Consider the following 16,893-nt stretch of genomic DNA (forward strand, 5'->3'; position numbering starts at 1 on the left):
ACCATACAGTATATCTATCAATACCTGAAACTATTATAGTTGAAGAATGTTCCATAAATGTCATAATAAGAATGTTGTGGATGGAAATCGTAACCCACTAATCTTCAGCTTTGAACGGTGCTTAGTCTATCTCTTTTTTTTTAGTTAATTTGTGCATTTAATATAACTTTAGTAGCTGCTTAATCCTGGTCAGGGTTGCTCTGGGTCCAGATCACTGGGCACAAAGTGGAAGAATGTACCTCAGAAACAACCCTTAATCCAAAAAGGTTGGGACACTGTGTAAAATGTAAGTAAAAACAAAATGCAATGACTTGCAAATCTCATAAAATCATATTTTATTCACAATAGAACATATAAACCATATCAAATATTTAAATTACCATTTAAAGGGGGGGGGGGGGATATTTTAAATTTGATGGCTGCAACAGGTCTAAAAAAAAAGTTGGGACAGGGCCACGTTTACCAAAAAAAAATAAACACAATATAAAACTTATTTTTTCCCCTAAAATGGTAAAAAAAAAATTCTGTTTGTTGTGAATGCAATATGGATTTATGAGATTTGCAAATTATTGCAATCTGTTTCTGTTTACATTTTGCACACTGTCCCGTTTTTTGAACTGAAAAGATCAACAATATAAGTTTGGTGAGTTTATGCCAGACCTGCTTAATACCACCACCTGCAAGTCACAAAAGTCACAAAAGGCTAAAGTCGGTTACGTAGATTAACACGGTAAAGTATGATGACTGTTCAGGAGTACGGTATTGAGTCATACTGGTAAAAGAGTAAAAAAACTCCTGGTATAGTAAACTGATTCTTTGATTGTGCTTGGAAAAACTGGACATTTATACAACATACTGTATAATGATATATAAATCCATAATGTAGCACATTGTTGGCTGCATTGGGTCCAGGAAAACTCAGAGCTCAGGATTTTAAAATGCTCATGGGTCTAATAAAACAAATAAACTAATAAAAAGATATGTATATAGTGCAGATACCTGTTTGTGATTTTTGTATACTCATAAAATAAATTGGAACATGTAATCATAGAGCTTATAAACCTATAGGAGAACCCTGTGCTTTAAAAATTAATAGCATAAGCAACAGTTCTGTTTTGTCCAATCAAAGACAGGTTTGAGTGATGATACTTCACGTGTCCTCACTTGTGAAATAATGGATTTAATCCAGTTTTTATGAACGTTAAGCATACTTGATATAAAAACAGCTCTTTGGAAGCATGGTTTACTGAGTAAGCGTGGAATATTTTTCATATATTACATAACTTCTTAAGCAGATGTGTCTGAGTGTCTCTCCTGAGGAAGTGAAGAACTTAGCGAAGTGGAATGATGAGGTTCTGTGACCTTGGAAATCAACTGGAAGCAGAGGAACTGTTCATTCCTACCAGTAAACTCCTTATACGGTGTTGATAGATGTGTCAATTATTTATTTATAGTAAGTCATTGTGAATTGTATAATATATAATCAGCTGTTGATAATCAAGATGAAGCGGCTGATTAAGACAATAGACCAGGCTGCACTGCTTAATGTACAAATGTTTGTTAGATAACATACATTTGGAGCTGTGCTTGCTGAACATACCATTCCACCTGTAGCACCTATTTGCTGTTATCATAACCTCCACTTTTCTTATTAAAATCAGGTACTGATGTATTGTGAGGAGGCCTGGGTTGAAGTCAACCTTCCAATTCACCCCAAAGGTGTTCAGTAGGGTTGAGGTCAGAGCTTTATAGCAGGCCACTCAAGATCTTCCATTCCAACCCATTTCAAGCATGTCTTCATGGAGCTGGCTTTGTGCACAGGGGCATTGTTATGCTAGAACAGGTTTCGCTCTCCTAGTTTAAGTGAAGGGAAATGTATCCTATACAAATGTGTACCAACTCTGTGGTAACTGTATGGAGAAGAACCACATGTGGCTGGAAAAATCAGGTGTCCTAATAATTTTGTCCATATAGTGGACAGTACAAGCTCTAGATTAAACCATGCACCAAAGAGCTGTGAAGCAGCAACACTAAAATAACATTTAAAATGGTATAAAATATAAAAAATATATATATAGAGAATAATATCAATAAGTAGAGTTTATGGGATCGGAATGCTGAATGGTGGAAGCATCAAAATAGATACTAATCTATAATAGTAAATGCTGGACCACTAAGGGTTATTATTCTTATTAAATTAGAAATAAAAATAGCTTCTTCTAATAACCTGAATTTTTTATGAATTTATTTAAATAAACTATTGTAAAACAATTAATAGCAAACACATAGCAGCACTTTACTATGAATCCACATATACTTGTAATAGTGAGAATCTCTAGAACAGTATTTTTGGCCCAGCTGTTTTCTATGAATAAATTATTAAAGACTGGTTAGATTTAATCTCTTCTTATCCGTTTTTTCAATTACAATTCAGACATTGTGTCACCTGTCTATTGAACCTGATATTTGACACATTCAGTCAACGAGAACATTTTGTTTCTTTTAGCTGGAATAATGAGCAAAAAAACCCCATTGATGACCACTATGGAAAAAATTAGTCATACCATGAAATCAAGCTGAAGTAAGCCAAGATTTTCGAGCGGCGTTTTTACTTTGTTGCTGGTGGTATGTTTCTTGCCTGATTATTTTTCGTTGTTTATTCATAGTCATGCAGGTTCTATGTGTCATCCCACAGCTTTCTGTTGTTGACAATGCCTTTGAAAGTTTGCTATGTTTGTGTGTGGACAAGTGAATGGATGAGAGGAATAAATGGATATTGTTCTAGTTAGAACAGAGAATGAGGGTGAAGCTGTTCTTTTTCAGTAAACAGTTTATTCCTTGTGACCTGTGAGTTCATCAAAGGCAGAAGAAGAGAGTATTAAACTAAACATACTTTCATTATAGGATTTTAGTGCAAAGGACGGCCAAAGGACTATTTATATTAAATAAATCATAGAAATTTCAGTTTCTTTAAAAATTACATATCTGTCACTGGTTCATTTATTATGAAATCAATATTTGGTGTGACCACCATTTAACTGCAAAACATCAATTCTTCTAGGTATACTTGCGCACAGCTTTTGCAGGATTTAAGCAAGTAGTTCCTGCCTCTAATCCTACTGTCTTTTCATATAATCCCAGACAGACTTAATAATAATGAGATCACGACTCTGTAGGGGCCAAACCATCATTTCCAGATCTCCTAGTTCTTCTCTATGCTGAAGATAGTTCTTAATGATATTGGCTGTATGTTTGGGGTCATTATCCTGCTTCAGTTTTTGATTTGGGGTCAATCAGACGCCTTCCTGGTGGTGTTGCTTGATGCATAAGTATCTGCCTGTATTTCTCTGCAGCTCCCAATTTGCAGGAAACCTCCACCATGCCTCACTGTTGATTGCATACACTCATTATTGTATTGTGTCCTGCTACAAACAATTACAACTCCAGATACTGTGTAGTAAAACCTTAAAAAATGTGCAAGCTGCCCATTCCACAGGCATTAATGCACTCTAATACCATCAGAGATGCTTTTTGAAGTACTGAGGATGTGAGTTCCAAATACCAATTCAAATTTCTAAACGTCTGAACACAGAACAGTTTTCCACTTTGCCTCAATTAATTTTTAATTAGCTTTAGCCCAGAGAGGATGGCAACATTTCTGGATCATGTTCATGCATGCCCTCTTCTTTATATGATTTAACCTGCATTTGAGGATAACATGGCAAACTGTGTTTGCAGACAATGGTTTCTGTGTCGGTGGTGTTATTGAGCTCATGCAGTGATTTCCATTACAGATTCATGACTGTTTTAAATGCAGTGACGCCTGAGGGCCCGAAGATTACCGGCATCTGATATTGATTTTCCCCCTTGTGCACAGAGATTTCTCCAGATTCTTTAAAACTTTTATAATATTATGTACTGTAAATGATGAGATATTGAACTGTTTTGCAATTGTATGTTGAGGAACATTATTCTGAAATTGAGCCACAATTTGTAGACAGAGTCTTTCACAGATTGATGAATCTCGGCCCATCTTTAATTCTGAGAGACTTTGCCTCTCTAAGATACACTATTTATATCCAATCTACTTACTGACCTGTTGTCAGTTAATCTCATTAGTTGCAAATTGTTTTTTAAACCGTTGAATTTTATTAACAATTACTTTTTCCAGACTTTTGTTGCCACATCCCAACTTTTTTGAGACGTTACAGACATCAAATTCAAAATTGTCTTATTTTTTTCTTTAAAAAATACATTTGTTATGTTTTCTATGTTCTATTGTGAATAAAAAGTGGATATATGAGATTAAACAGTATCCCAAATTCTTTTGGAATTGGGTTGTATTTCATATTTTGAAAAAAAGCTTAATTATGCTCATGCTCCTATAAGGAGGCTTTGTTTCCATGTTGGAAGTATGTTTTTTTGGCCATAATTCTTCCAAAAAGACCAGTTGTGGCCGAACCTCTCCAGACAATATATGGTTATATTTGGGTCCCACTGTTTTTCGCCAGTTCTTTGCAGATGGCACTGGTGGACATCTACCTGTGCCAAAGGGAAGTAACCATGATGTGTCTTTCATCTGCTGCATTAAGTTTCTTTGGCAGACCACTGTGTCTACAGTCTGCAAAGTTTCCCATTTCATTGTGCTTCTTCAAATTAGCTTGAACAGCACATCTTGAAACCTCAATCTGCTTTAAAATTTTTGACTGGGGAAAACCTTGCTGATGCAGTATAACTACCTGGTGTCTTGTTGCTGTGCTCAGTCTTGCCATGGTGTATCACCTGTGACGTGAAACTGCCAAGCCTCACCTAAGTGCCACTCTGAGTTTGGCTCCTCAACCAGGTTGAAGCTCCTACACAGCTGTTTCTGTTCCAGTTAACTGACATGTAAAATTGATAATCATACACTTCTCTCTGATCCTACAAAATCCCTGAATTTGTGCAAAAGTACAAATTGAAAGTAGAATTGTGGTCACACCAAATATAAATTTTATTTGGATTTATTAATGACTGAAAAAAAATGAATGAATCAACTTTTATTTTTGAAAGTATTTCTCACATGTATACATACTATACTATTTTCTCATACTTCAATATTTGTTTTGATTACTATTTTTACTTTCACTCCATTGAAATGCTACACCGTACTTTTATTTATCACTGTATTTTGTGCTTTTTTCTAATGATAAAACAAAGGTGCAAAAAAAAGTCTATTCCGCCTCATATATTCTTACAGACTCTCCATAAGTGGAGTACCTTAAATGCTCTGTGAAAACATTCAGTAAAGAACCATTACTTTAACTTTGCCTGGATCCTTTTTTTTTTATCTACATTGGCATACAATTTGCATCATAAAAAGAACAGGAAAATATTTTACTGGGAGTAGTCACGTTATGCAGATAAGAAACAGAGGAAGGAAAACCAGCCAACCAGATGTTGAGCAGCTGTTAAAGAGGATGCAATACTTCCCAAATTGCCTAAGCGAAGCGGAAGGACTTTAAAACAAATTGCTACTATCATGAATATAGTGATGGGCACAGAAAATGGTTGGATGACCAGACAGAAAGAAAGAAAGGAGAGAGAGAGAGAGAGAGAGAGAGAGAGAGAGAGAGAGAGAGAGAGAGAGAGAGAGAGAGAGAGAGAGAGAAGAGCGCAGTTATTCTCATAGAGCATGGAAGTACCACAGCATGGCAATTAACAGACCAGCAAGGCTTGAACTGTCCCTTAATATGCTGTAACAGGAGGTCAGGTGTCTTTTTTTTTTTTAGAATCTCAATTTTGATCTTTATTGATTTTGATGAAATTTACATTCATTAACTCATTTTTTGTTCAGTGTGCATTTGACGGTGTTGAGATCTAACTTGCAGATTATTCTTTATGTAGATAGTAAAATACATCAAGAAAGACACTAAGAAATTGATGACCATTACCACAGAATGGCACCCTGGTGACTGCTAAATCCTGCTGTGTATGTATGTATGTATATGTTTTTAAGCCTGGAAACATCATTGTGAACAGCCAGCCTGCAGACGTGCAACATCTTGAGCGTCCCCTTCAGGGTGAGGAATGTTATTGTCTTTAATTGAGGAATCCTGTGGGAAAGAACAGTTTTTAGAAGCTCATGCTCATAAGCCCAGCAGGAAACGGGACAGAGACACAACCTGGATTTGTTTTATGTGGCTCTGATAGGGACAGTTAACACGGGCTAATTAAATGCCAGGAACACATTTCCTAAGCATTTGCCCCTGTGTTTTGTCTAATGATTATTATTGTTGTTGTTGTGTCTGCCAGTTCCACAGATTTAGTGCCAAGAATGCCAGAGGAAGTGATGTTTTTAATTTCCAACTCCTTTTCCACACAGAGATGCCTTAAATAACATTGGCCCCCATTTAATAAGCTGGTGATAAACAGATTTAATTGTACAAAATAATACAAGCATTTACACAAGAAACTCATGAAAATCTGGTCATTTAGAAAATTGCTCCTGAGTGTTTGCTAATCAATTTTATATTATATCATGTGCGAATATTACAACAATAATATCTGGAATGTACTGGGTTTCTGCCCGATCCTAAAAAATAAAACAAAAAAAGTCTAACATTTAAAAATCTAAGTGTTTAATTCGTTGTTCTTGGTCTTAAATAATTTTTAACAGGTTTTAATTTTTAGATGTCCATGTAATGCTATCTCTAGTGCTCATTGAAATGCTCCTGCAGCACTTTAGAATGTTTTTGTTTGTTAGTTTCCTTGGTGTTGTGGTTCTTTCTTTCAACAGTTAATCGGTGTTGTGTTATTGGTGCAAATCTCTTTTTAATTGTACCACAGTCGTAAAATGGATTTTATTTTTCAGCTATGGGGAAGTGCAAGTTTAGCGATACTTGACGTGAGAAGTAAATGAACTGAGTGCTTGGTTAAGCTAATAATGTTTTTGTGTGTGTGTTTGATGTCATGATATAGGTCTTATATTTCATTCTTAAAGGTCTTAAAAAGGTCTCAAAAAGTCTTTCGTTTGACCTGCAGAAACCCTAATATATATTCAAGTTTAAATTCCTGATTTTATTCCTCATTCAGCAGATGTAGAGGTGTTTTAGCATCTCTTTCAAAAGAAACACATCGTCGTGCAGTGAGAAACTTTTGTGAAAATCACTCATTAATTAATTGGGCAAAAAAACAAAGGATGAGCTGGTTATTCATCACAAAAAACATAACTCTGATTGGTCATTTCTTCCATCTGTCTGTTCAGTTGGATTTGGAGTTTGTGGGCATCTCAAACTTTTTTTGAATCTGCCTGAAATCTTAATAGGTTATCTAAATAGGTTGTTTGGCTTACACAAACATTTATACATAGGACCGGTGCTGAGAAGATTGGGCAGCAGTCGGAGGTGGGGGCCTTGACAGCCCGACCCCTGGACACGGAGAAGTGTCTGGGGAATCTGCTTAGACTGCTGCCCCCGCGACCCGAAGTACGGATAAGCGGGAGAAGATAAAAAAAAACAAAAAACATTTATACACAAAAATTGCACTTAATTAACATTGACCATATATTGACATTTACAGAGGCACTAGAACAAAATTTTTTATTTATTCATAACAATGTCCCTATGATACAGTTTATAATACAATTTATCGCTTATATAGTATTTTGTAATTGTTCTTAAATACATATTCAGGAGCCCAATAATATAGCTTCTTCTTTTTCTTTTTCCGGCTGCTCCCATTAGGGGTCCCAGATCATCTGTTTCCATACTACACTGTCCTCTACATCTGCCTCTTTCAAACCAACTACCTGCATGTCTTCCCTAATTACATTCATAAATCTTCTTCTTTTCCTCCTTCCTGGTGGCTCAATCCTCAGCATTCTCTTAATGATATACCCCATGTCCCTCCTCTGCACATGTCCAAACCATCTCAATCCTCAATCAGTCCTACATGCGCTGTCCCTCTAATAAACTTGTTTCTAATCCTGTCAATTGTCGTCACTCCCAACGAAGACCTCAACATCTTCAGCACTGCTACCTCCAGCTCCACCTCCTGTCTTTTACTCAATGCCACTGTCTCTAAACCATACAACATCGCAGGTCCCACCACAGTCCTATAAACTTTCCCTTTTACTCTTGCAGATACTCTTCTATCAAAATCACTCCTGTAACTCTTCTCCACCCACTCCACCCTGCCTGCACTCTTTTCTTCACTCTTCTAACACACTCTCCATTACTTTGCACAGTTAAGCACAATAACACGTATTAACTTCAATAAACTGAAGCAGGACATGAGTGCACACAGATGTATAATCTCCTTTATGGCTGCATAATATATTGTAGCAGTGTAACGGCGGTGTTTCTGTATATATGTCTTCTGAAACTCAAGCCAAAGAGACCAGACATATGAATTATTGTAGTATGAGGTCAGGAAATGCAGACCAGTGTCTCTTGTGCAGCTGGGGATGGTTCCACTTCAACAGCCTAAAGATCCATGAAAATACTGAGCAACACAAGAACTTTGTGGATGAATTCGGACTGTAACAACGATCAACTGTAATGAACAGACATCCGGTAAGTCTGGTTCCTCTTGAGGTTTCTTAGTCATACCATCTCATGAAGATTTTCTTTGCCACAGTCATCACTGGCTTGTTCATTAAGGATAAACTTACAGTACAATTATAAGGAATAAACGTATACATTCTTTTTATTACTGCTTTCTCTGTGTAAAGCTGCTTCAACATTGTCCATTGTCACCTTGGTGATGAGCAGAAAAGCACTTCAGAAAAGCAGAACACTGAAATAATTTTTTCAATATTCAGCTATCCAATGTCCGTGATATTGTGCCCATGATAGTCTCAGATTCCTGTTCTTTTGACTGTTGGGGTCCATCCACCTGAAGTTTTGACAAGCTGTGTGTTTTCAAATGCTTTTCTGCTCACCATGCTTTTAAAGAGTGAAAAACCTGATGCTCACTGGATGTTTTTTGCTCTAAACTCTCCTGTTCTCTGTGAAATTTACACAGTTATAGTAATATTTAAACCAACCAATCTGGCTTCAACAATAATGCCACGGTTAATGTCACTGAGAAGTGTGTCTTTTCCCCATTCTAATGTCTGATGTGAACATTAACTAAAGCTCTTGACCTGTATCTGCATGACTGCTGCATGACAGATTTTCTGCATTGTGCTGCTACCACATGATTGGCTGTTTAGATAATTGTACAATTGACCAATATGTTCCTTCTAAATTACAACAGAAAGTAATTGTTTGCTCTAAGTATGGGGATAAATATCATGAATAAGTTAATAAGTAATAAGTATCAGTATTAATAAATCTTCTTCTTTTGGCTTCTCCCATTAGGTTCGCCACAGCAGATCATCTGTCTCCATACCCCCCTGTCCTCTACATCTGCCTCTGTCACACCAAATACCTGCATGTCTTCCCTCACTACATCCATAAACCTCCTCCTTGGTCTTCCTCTTTTCCTCCTTCCTGGTGGCTCCATCCTCAGCATTCTCCTACTGATATACCCCATGTCCCTCCCCTGCACATGTCCAAAACATCTCAATCTCGCCTCCCTCACCTTGCCTCCAAAACGTCCTACATGCGCTGTCCTTCTAATAAACTCATTTCTAATCCTGTCCATCCTCATCACTCCTAATTAAATTTCAACATCTTCAGCTCTGCTACCTCCAGTTCCATCTCCTGTCTTTTACTCAATGCCACTGTCTCTAAACCAGTTTTAATAAATACAATAATTTATTGAAATAATAAATAAACAATAAAACACTGTGGCTAGTTTTTCTAGGACATGTCTTTTTGATCTACTTCTTCAGAAAAATAAGTTTTCTGCTTTCTGTAGTGCAACCATCAGTTTCCAGTCAGTACCTTGGTTTCCTGAAAAGGGAATGCAAAGGAGCAGAGGGAAAAAAATAGTCAGAAGTGATAAAACAGTTTCCAAATGGTGGCCATAACGAGCAACACAAGCAGTGAATGCTCTGAGGGCAATGGGTATGGCTGGAGTCACCTGAGAAAACAGAATCTGCCACAGTAACACGTTGGAGATTAATGGACCTTTCTCGATTCTCTAGGCAGCGGTGGCTCCTGAGACCTGCAGGAAGCAGCGGTGATATATTAATATTTCTTCATGTTAAAAATATTATCATTTTTTGTAGCATGCTTGATTCAAAGCGGTGGATTTCATGTTTATTTCCAAAGTCAGTGTTGTGTCCACTTTACATGACTACAAGGAATATGAATGGATTTATTAATATTTATATATATATATATATATATATATAATACTCTAATCAACATGTGCATGAACAAATATGGATGCTTCATGCAAATCTTTGTGCATAGTGAAACCAAACTCAACATAGAGCATAAAGGTCAAATATTCTTGTAAATGTTTTAAAGTAATTATGGTGTTTTAAATTACGTAAATCATCAGGACACCAAACCAAACCTTTGCCATGTTTCCATGTTTGCATAATGGTTTGAGACTTGGTTTAGAAAAGGGGTCGGGAATAAATGTGTTGCACTAAATATATATATATATATATATATATATATATATATATATATATATATATATATATATATATATATATATATTTAATAATAATGATCAAACAGAAATGTTCGAATTGAATTAATCGTGCATTAATAAAAGTTGCAAAGGGAAAATTATTATATCTTTATCAAGTCACCTGTTAGTGGGAGGTATTTATTAGGCAGCGAGTGAACATTTTTCCTCAAATTTGACGTGTTAAAAGCAAGAAGAATGGGCGAAAGGATTTGAGTTTGACGAGGGCTAAATTGTGATGTCTAGATGTCTGGGTCTTAGCGTCTCCAAAACTGCAGCTCTCGTGGGCTGTTCCCAGTCTGCAGTGGTCAGAATCTATCAAAAGTGCTCCAAGGAAGGAACGGTGGTGAACCGACAGACGAGCTTCTGCAGCTCAAACAGTGTGATAGAACAATGATAGTGCTCAAACAAATGATAGTGTTTTACCCTGCATTTGTGTATGATGTGGCGAACTGTGTTTATATATCCACAATATTTTATTAAAGAATTAAGCAAGTTTTTAATGCAGTGCTGCCTCAGGGCCCGAATATAATGGGCATGGAAATGCGCAGAGATTTCTCCAGATTCTCAAAATCTTTTCATGATATCATTTACAGTAAATTTTGTGAATGCATTTTGTTTTGCAGATTGATGAACCTCTGCTTCTCTAAGATACTCTTTCTAAACCCAGTCATGTTGCTGACCTTTTTTCCAATTAACTGAATGAGCTGCAAAATGTTCTTCCAGCTGTAGGGTTTTAGTAACACTTACTTTTCCAGCCATTTGCTGCTCCCATCCCATAAAATTCTAAACAACTTGACTTTTCCTTAAAATTGCACATTTCCTCAGTTTTTTTTCCACAGATTTACAAAGATTTACTTCCGGTTGTTTTATCTGAAAAATGCTTATAGTATAATATGATTACTTACAGGACTCACATTGCATGGCTTGAATACATTTATTCATAAAGTGCACTGTTGTATAATTGTATTTGTGCTAGCAAGAGCAGTGCTAAGCAATAATATATTGTGCTACCAAGAACAGTGTCCCCCTGTGACATCAGAGCAGCAGACTACCCCAAACATCACACAGAAATAATAAGACAGTGTTAAGAAAGCACCAGACCACCATTGGGTTCATCACCAATAGTTCAATATAAATGTATACGCTTTAGGAAAGAGCATTTTTTCTGTATATGAGCAGAGACATGGGTCTAGTAGGATCTTGTAGCTTGATTCATGTCAAGTCAAGTCAAGTCAAGTTTATTTGTATAGCGCTTTTCACAACAGACATTGTCTCAAAGCAGCTTTACAGAAAACAACAGTGAAGGTGAATGGTGTGCGTTTGTCCCTGATGAGCAGCCGTGGCGACAGTGGCAAGGAAAAACTCCCTTAGATGATATGAGGAAGAAACCTTGAGAGGAACCAGACTCAAAGGGGAACCCATCCTCATATGGGTGACATCAAAAGTTTGGTCATAAATCTTTCAACAATACAGAACAATTTGTGATCATCATAGATCCAGCATCAGCTTCTCCATGCCAGGGCCTTTAAACACTCGGCATCTACTTCTCCATGATCATCCATAGGTCCATAATCTTCACGAGGTGGGACGTGACTGGAGCTGGCCAAACCTCAGGATGCCTCGGGATGGGGAGAGAAAGAGAAGCAGTGGAGAGGAATTAGCGTAGCTGCTGTTCATGATATTAACAGCACAAGTTGATAATGTGCATGTGATCAGATGTTCTGGAGCACAAGGTTGTGATGTGATGTGTGTGATGTGTGTTATGTGTAGGCTTTGCTAAAAAGATATGTTTTTAATCTACACTTAAACTGGGAGAGTGTATCTGAACCCCGAACACTGTCAGGAAGACTATTCCAGAGTTTAGGAGCTAAATGTGAAAATGCTCTACCGCCTTTAGTGGACTTTGCTATTCTAGGAACTACTAGAAGCCCAGAGTTTTGAGATCTCAGGGAGCGTGACGGATTGTAGCGTGTTAAGAGACTGGATAGATACATGGGAGCCAAACCATTTAGTGCTTTATAAGTGAGTAGCAGTAGTTTGTAGTCTATTCGAAACTTAATAGGAAGCCAATGTAGGGACGATAAGATTGGGGTTATATGATCGTATTTTCTTGACCTAGTAAGAACTCTTGCTGCGGCATTCTGAACTAACTGAAGCTTGTTTATTAATGATGCAGGACATCCACCTAGTAATGCATTACAGTAGTCTATTCTAGAGGTCATAAACGCATGGACGAGCTTCTCTGCATCAGATATAGATAACATATTTCTTAGCTTAGAAATATTTCTAAGGTAAAAGAAGGCTGTTTTTGTAACTTGATTGATGTGATTTTTAAAAGATAAGTTGCTGTCTAAAATAACTCCCAGGTTATTTTATTCATCTCACTTCCTCAGTTACAAGTTCTCCAATTTTCAGTTTGTTTTACTTTTTTGGATCATAACCTGCTCTGTCATGCTAGCCAACTAATTGCAATGTAAGAAAAAGCAAATGATGAGGTAACGATCACAGCACTTACAATACAACATTAACAGTCAACTTTTTATGAGTGTTGATGACACGATCACATAAATCACGTAATAAAGGAATTACAAATACTTTTTTTTTTTTTTACTATAATAAGCATGAATATAAAAAGAATAACCTAATTAAAAAAAAAATTAATTAGTAACCCTGAAAATTCTTTTTTTTAATGTCAGACTTTAGTTGTTTTTTTTTTATTGCAGCCCCAGGCCTCAGCTTGGAATTGGAAAATCTGTTTCCGAGCTTTAAAGGTTGGCACGTATGAAATTATTCCCGGGATGTCCATATATTTAATGGTTGAGAATGAAATTGCAGACTTTATTATTAAGAAGAAGCTCAAACACACACATAAATACCAAAATTGTACGGTATATCATGTTTTTATTTATTGAAAATTTATTGCAGCGCCTGCATTTCAAAACCTTTTTTTTTTTTTTTTTTTTTTACAAGTCTCGGGTTGATCGTTGCAACACGTCACGTGAGCCGAATGCCCAATATCAATGGGACGTGCCGATTTCCAGTTGGTTCAACCTGTTAGTGATTAGTCAACGTGTTTGGTGCGTTTGGTCTCTGGGACATCGTTTGGTTTGGAGAAGTGTTCAGACATGGCTGCCAGGGCACGGTACCGGTGAGAGATGGTGTTCTTCACTTCTTTAGGGAGCTCTGCATAACTGCACAGACAAAAAAAAAAAAAAAAAAAAAAAAGAAAAAGCAGAAAATAAGAGGCAAACAAAGACAACGCCTCAATGATGTCATGCATAGAGTCAATAAAGTGTTAACAGTCAATATGATGAATATATTTCAGAAAAAATATAGGTATAACATAGTAGCTATGATAGTAGTATTTATAATATCATATAAATAGCCTCTTAATCCATTAAGAGCATCATATTGTAAACCGCTATAGCTTTCTGCACTATTTGCCGTTTTCAAGTTTTGCTACATAGAAAAAGAGGTACAAGTTTTTTTTTTTTTATATATTTTAATTTCTAGAAAATCTCCCCAAATTTCAGACACACTGTTTTAACCTCTATTTTGGCTCATAAACAATGCATTTACTTTTCCATTTACGATTTTATGTATCACTTGTATATAAATTGTGTATAGCTTTTGAACAGTTGCACATACATTCTACATATCATATATTGTAAATGTTTATATCCTAAACACATATTGTGCCTTACACACTCCCTGCATTAATATAACTTCTCAACATTTGTTCATATATATATTTATATTACTTTTTAGTGTACTGCTCACCAGCTTCAGCACATTTTTCACTGACACAGCCTTTATATTGATTTACTTATAGATTACTTGTAATGAATATTTGATCATTAGATATCTTACCAAAATCAAACTCCATATATTATACTATATTGTGCACTATATTATTATTATATTATATATTTGAAGCAGAAATACAGCTGGTGCTCAGTACGGCTCTTGAATGCAGTGGATGTTTCATGCAGCCACCGACATTCATCATATTATTAAAGTTGAAATTGTGCATCTCTATAACTCCCAGAATCACTTCCTTTTCGTCAACAAACGGAAACTAAATATTTGACATTCTTTTTTTTATTTCCAGGTGGGATTTCTTTTTTTTTTTTTTTTTTAAGTAAGATTATGGACGTGTTGTTGTGCACCAGCTCCATCTCTTGGTGAATGTGCAGAAATGTGATTGGCTCACGTTTGATCATAGCCGTCAGGCTGGAAACAGGGATCCCATCCAAAGTCTCGGGGGCCTCTGGGCTCCACAATCCTGCCCTATATAACAGTAGAACATGTTAGTTGGGTTTATTATTTAACTTGTAAAAAACAACGGGGTTATTTAGACCCAAAGAGTTCTGTGGATTTCTCAGGAATGCTACAGCAGAAGGTTTTTATTTTCAGGAAAAGATAATTTACGATCCAAAATGACTTCAGGAACTATTTGTTCTAAATATATACACACACTCTGACATGCGTTCATCAACTTATATTAGAAGAAAAAAACAACCCAGTTTAGAGGGTATGTTTGACAATGTGCTGCCTGTGCATGTGATATTTGACAGAGTTGACATGTTTCATATGGTGTATAAAACCAATCTTATGTAAAATATGTACTAACTTCGGTGATCCCTCTGAAAAGCTGAACAGGCTCTTCTCTGCCAGGAGAAAAGGCGAATGTGCACAGAGCATAGGCTGATTTATCCTCAAAACCTGCTAAAAGCTTGTACAGTCCTGACAACAGAGAAACGCATTACGTCTTACGAGTCTTAAAACCATGAATTCATATACAAATAACAGCACGGTCTTACCTTCTGGCTTCAGTTTATCCAGAAACCATTTTCTAAAGGAAACACCAATTAGTTTAGTGGATATTGATGACATTTCTAAATCTCTAGTACAAGATAAATGTGGGACTCTTCCTTACATGTATGGCCCTGGTAGACCTCCTAATGCCTTAAAACATAAGCAGGTGTCCTCCACAATCACTGGCCCATCTACCTTTATAAGAGAAGCACAGAATTAAGCAGATCTTTACAAGTATTCCAAAATACTTGTAAATACGATGCAGAATGAAATAGAGTAGAAAACCTGTCTTGCTGCCTCTTTGCACTTCTGTATGGAGATCTCATCAGGCTCTCCTTGGTATTCAGGCACTGCAAACCAACACATAGACTTAAGAACATACACTATATAGGCAAGGTTTTGTGGACACCTGATCATCACACTTATATATGGTTCTACTTCAAAATGCTGCCACAGAACTAAAAGCACGCAATTGTATATGTCTTTACAGCTTTACATTTTCCCGTCACAAATCTGGTCCAGCTTCACAAGTCGCTGTGCACTCAACCCCATTGAACATCTTTGGGATCAACTGCAACATTGACTGCACCCCAGACGTCTTAAGCAACATCAGCACCCGTATGTATCTCACTAATGCTCTTGTGAATGCATGAACAGAAATGCCCACAGTCACACACCAAAGTTTAATGAAAATGCCTTCCCAGAAGAGTGGAGCTTTTTATAACAGTAGAGTAAAAAATACATGTGGAATGAGATGTTCAGTGGACAGATGATGGTCTTATGGTCACGTGCACACAAACCTTTTTAGTGACTGATGCCAATATGGCTGCATGCTCAAGTACTTACAATCAATCTTCTTGGAAATAAGTTTATAGGGGAATTTGTCACCGAGGATTTGAACAACCTGAAAGACAGAAACACAAAGATAGATAGATAAAGAAAGAACGCATGAATGAATGAATGACAGACAGACAGACAGACAGACAGACAGACAGACAGACAGACAGACAGACAGACAGACAGATAGATAGATAGATATAAATAGATAGATAGACAAAGAAAGCATGAATGATAGATAGATAGATAGATAGAGATAGATAGATAGATAGATAGATAGATAGATAGATAGATAGATAGATAGATAGATAGATAGATAGATAGATAGATAGATAGATATTTATAAATAGAGTAGATCACAATATAGTATGGCAGAGCAGCAACTGCACAAACCGAAACCAAATCCAATATTTTTTTTTATACATAAATAATTCACTTTATATATCCTATTGCTGACATACTAGTACTTTTTCCCCCCCGAAACCACATCTACATTTAAACTCTCACCTCCTCTAATTTCTTCGCGTTTCCTGTTACAAACAACACGGATCTTCCAGCCGGCACTGCCATGTTTAATAAACCCACCCACACCGGCGCCGGCCACCTGCCTGAGTGACACCATGATCAACCAATAGAGTCATTTGATGAAAACTTTCCACCAATCAT

The 16,893-nt window shown here is 36.6% G+C and overlaps 1 protein-coding gene across 1 annotated transcript; it reads right to left on the minus strand.

Moving 5' to 3' along the window:
* Positions 1-13,453: 13,453 nt before the first annotated feature.
* itpa (inosine triphosphatase (nucleoside triphosphate pyrophosphatase)) lies at positions 13,454-16,871 on the minus strand. The gene is made up of 8 exons (XM_083563375.1): positions 16,735-16,871; positions 16,237-16,294; positions 15,676-15,740; positions 15,512-15,585; positions 15,396-15,427; positions 15,206-15,318; positions 14,786-14,862; positions 13,454-13,763 (listed from the first exon to the last, which is right to left on the minus strand). The coding sequence occupies exons 1-8, from the start codon at positions 16,795-16,797 to the stop codon at positions 13,634-13,636; spliced, it is 612 nt and encodes a 203-aa protein (XP_083419501.1). The 5' UTR covers positions 16,798-16,871; the 3' UTR covers positions 13,454-13,633.
* Between the last annotated feature and the right edge of the window lie 22 nt (positions 16,872-16,893).

This window comes from Silurus aristotelis (genome assembly GCF_946808225.1).
Source record: "Silurus aristotelis genome assembly, chromosome: 15".
NCBI classification, from domain to species: domain Eukaryota; kingdom Metazoa; phylum Chordata; class Actinopteri; order Siluriformes; family Siluridae; genus Silurus; species Silurus aristotelis.

What these genes read in the sequence shown, in the direction of transcription:
- itpa (XM_083563375.1), bottom strand. Translation starts at nt 16,797, where the DNA reads ATGGCAGTGCCGGCTGGAAGATCCGTGTTGTTTGTAACAGGAAACGCG. An exon ending in ACGCGAAGAAATTAGAGGAG is followed by an intron (nt 16,295 to 16,734) that starts GTGAGAGTTTAA and finishes TCTGTCTTTCAG; the next exon opens with GTTGTTCAAATCCTCGGTGA. An exon ending in CCTGACGGCTATGATCAAAC is followed by an intron (nt 13,764 to 14,785) that starts GTGAGCCAATCA and finishes TTGTCTGTGCAG; the next exon opens with TTATGCAGAGCTCCCTAAAG.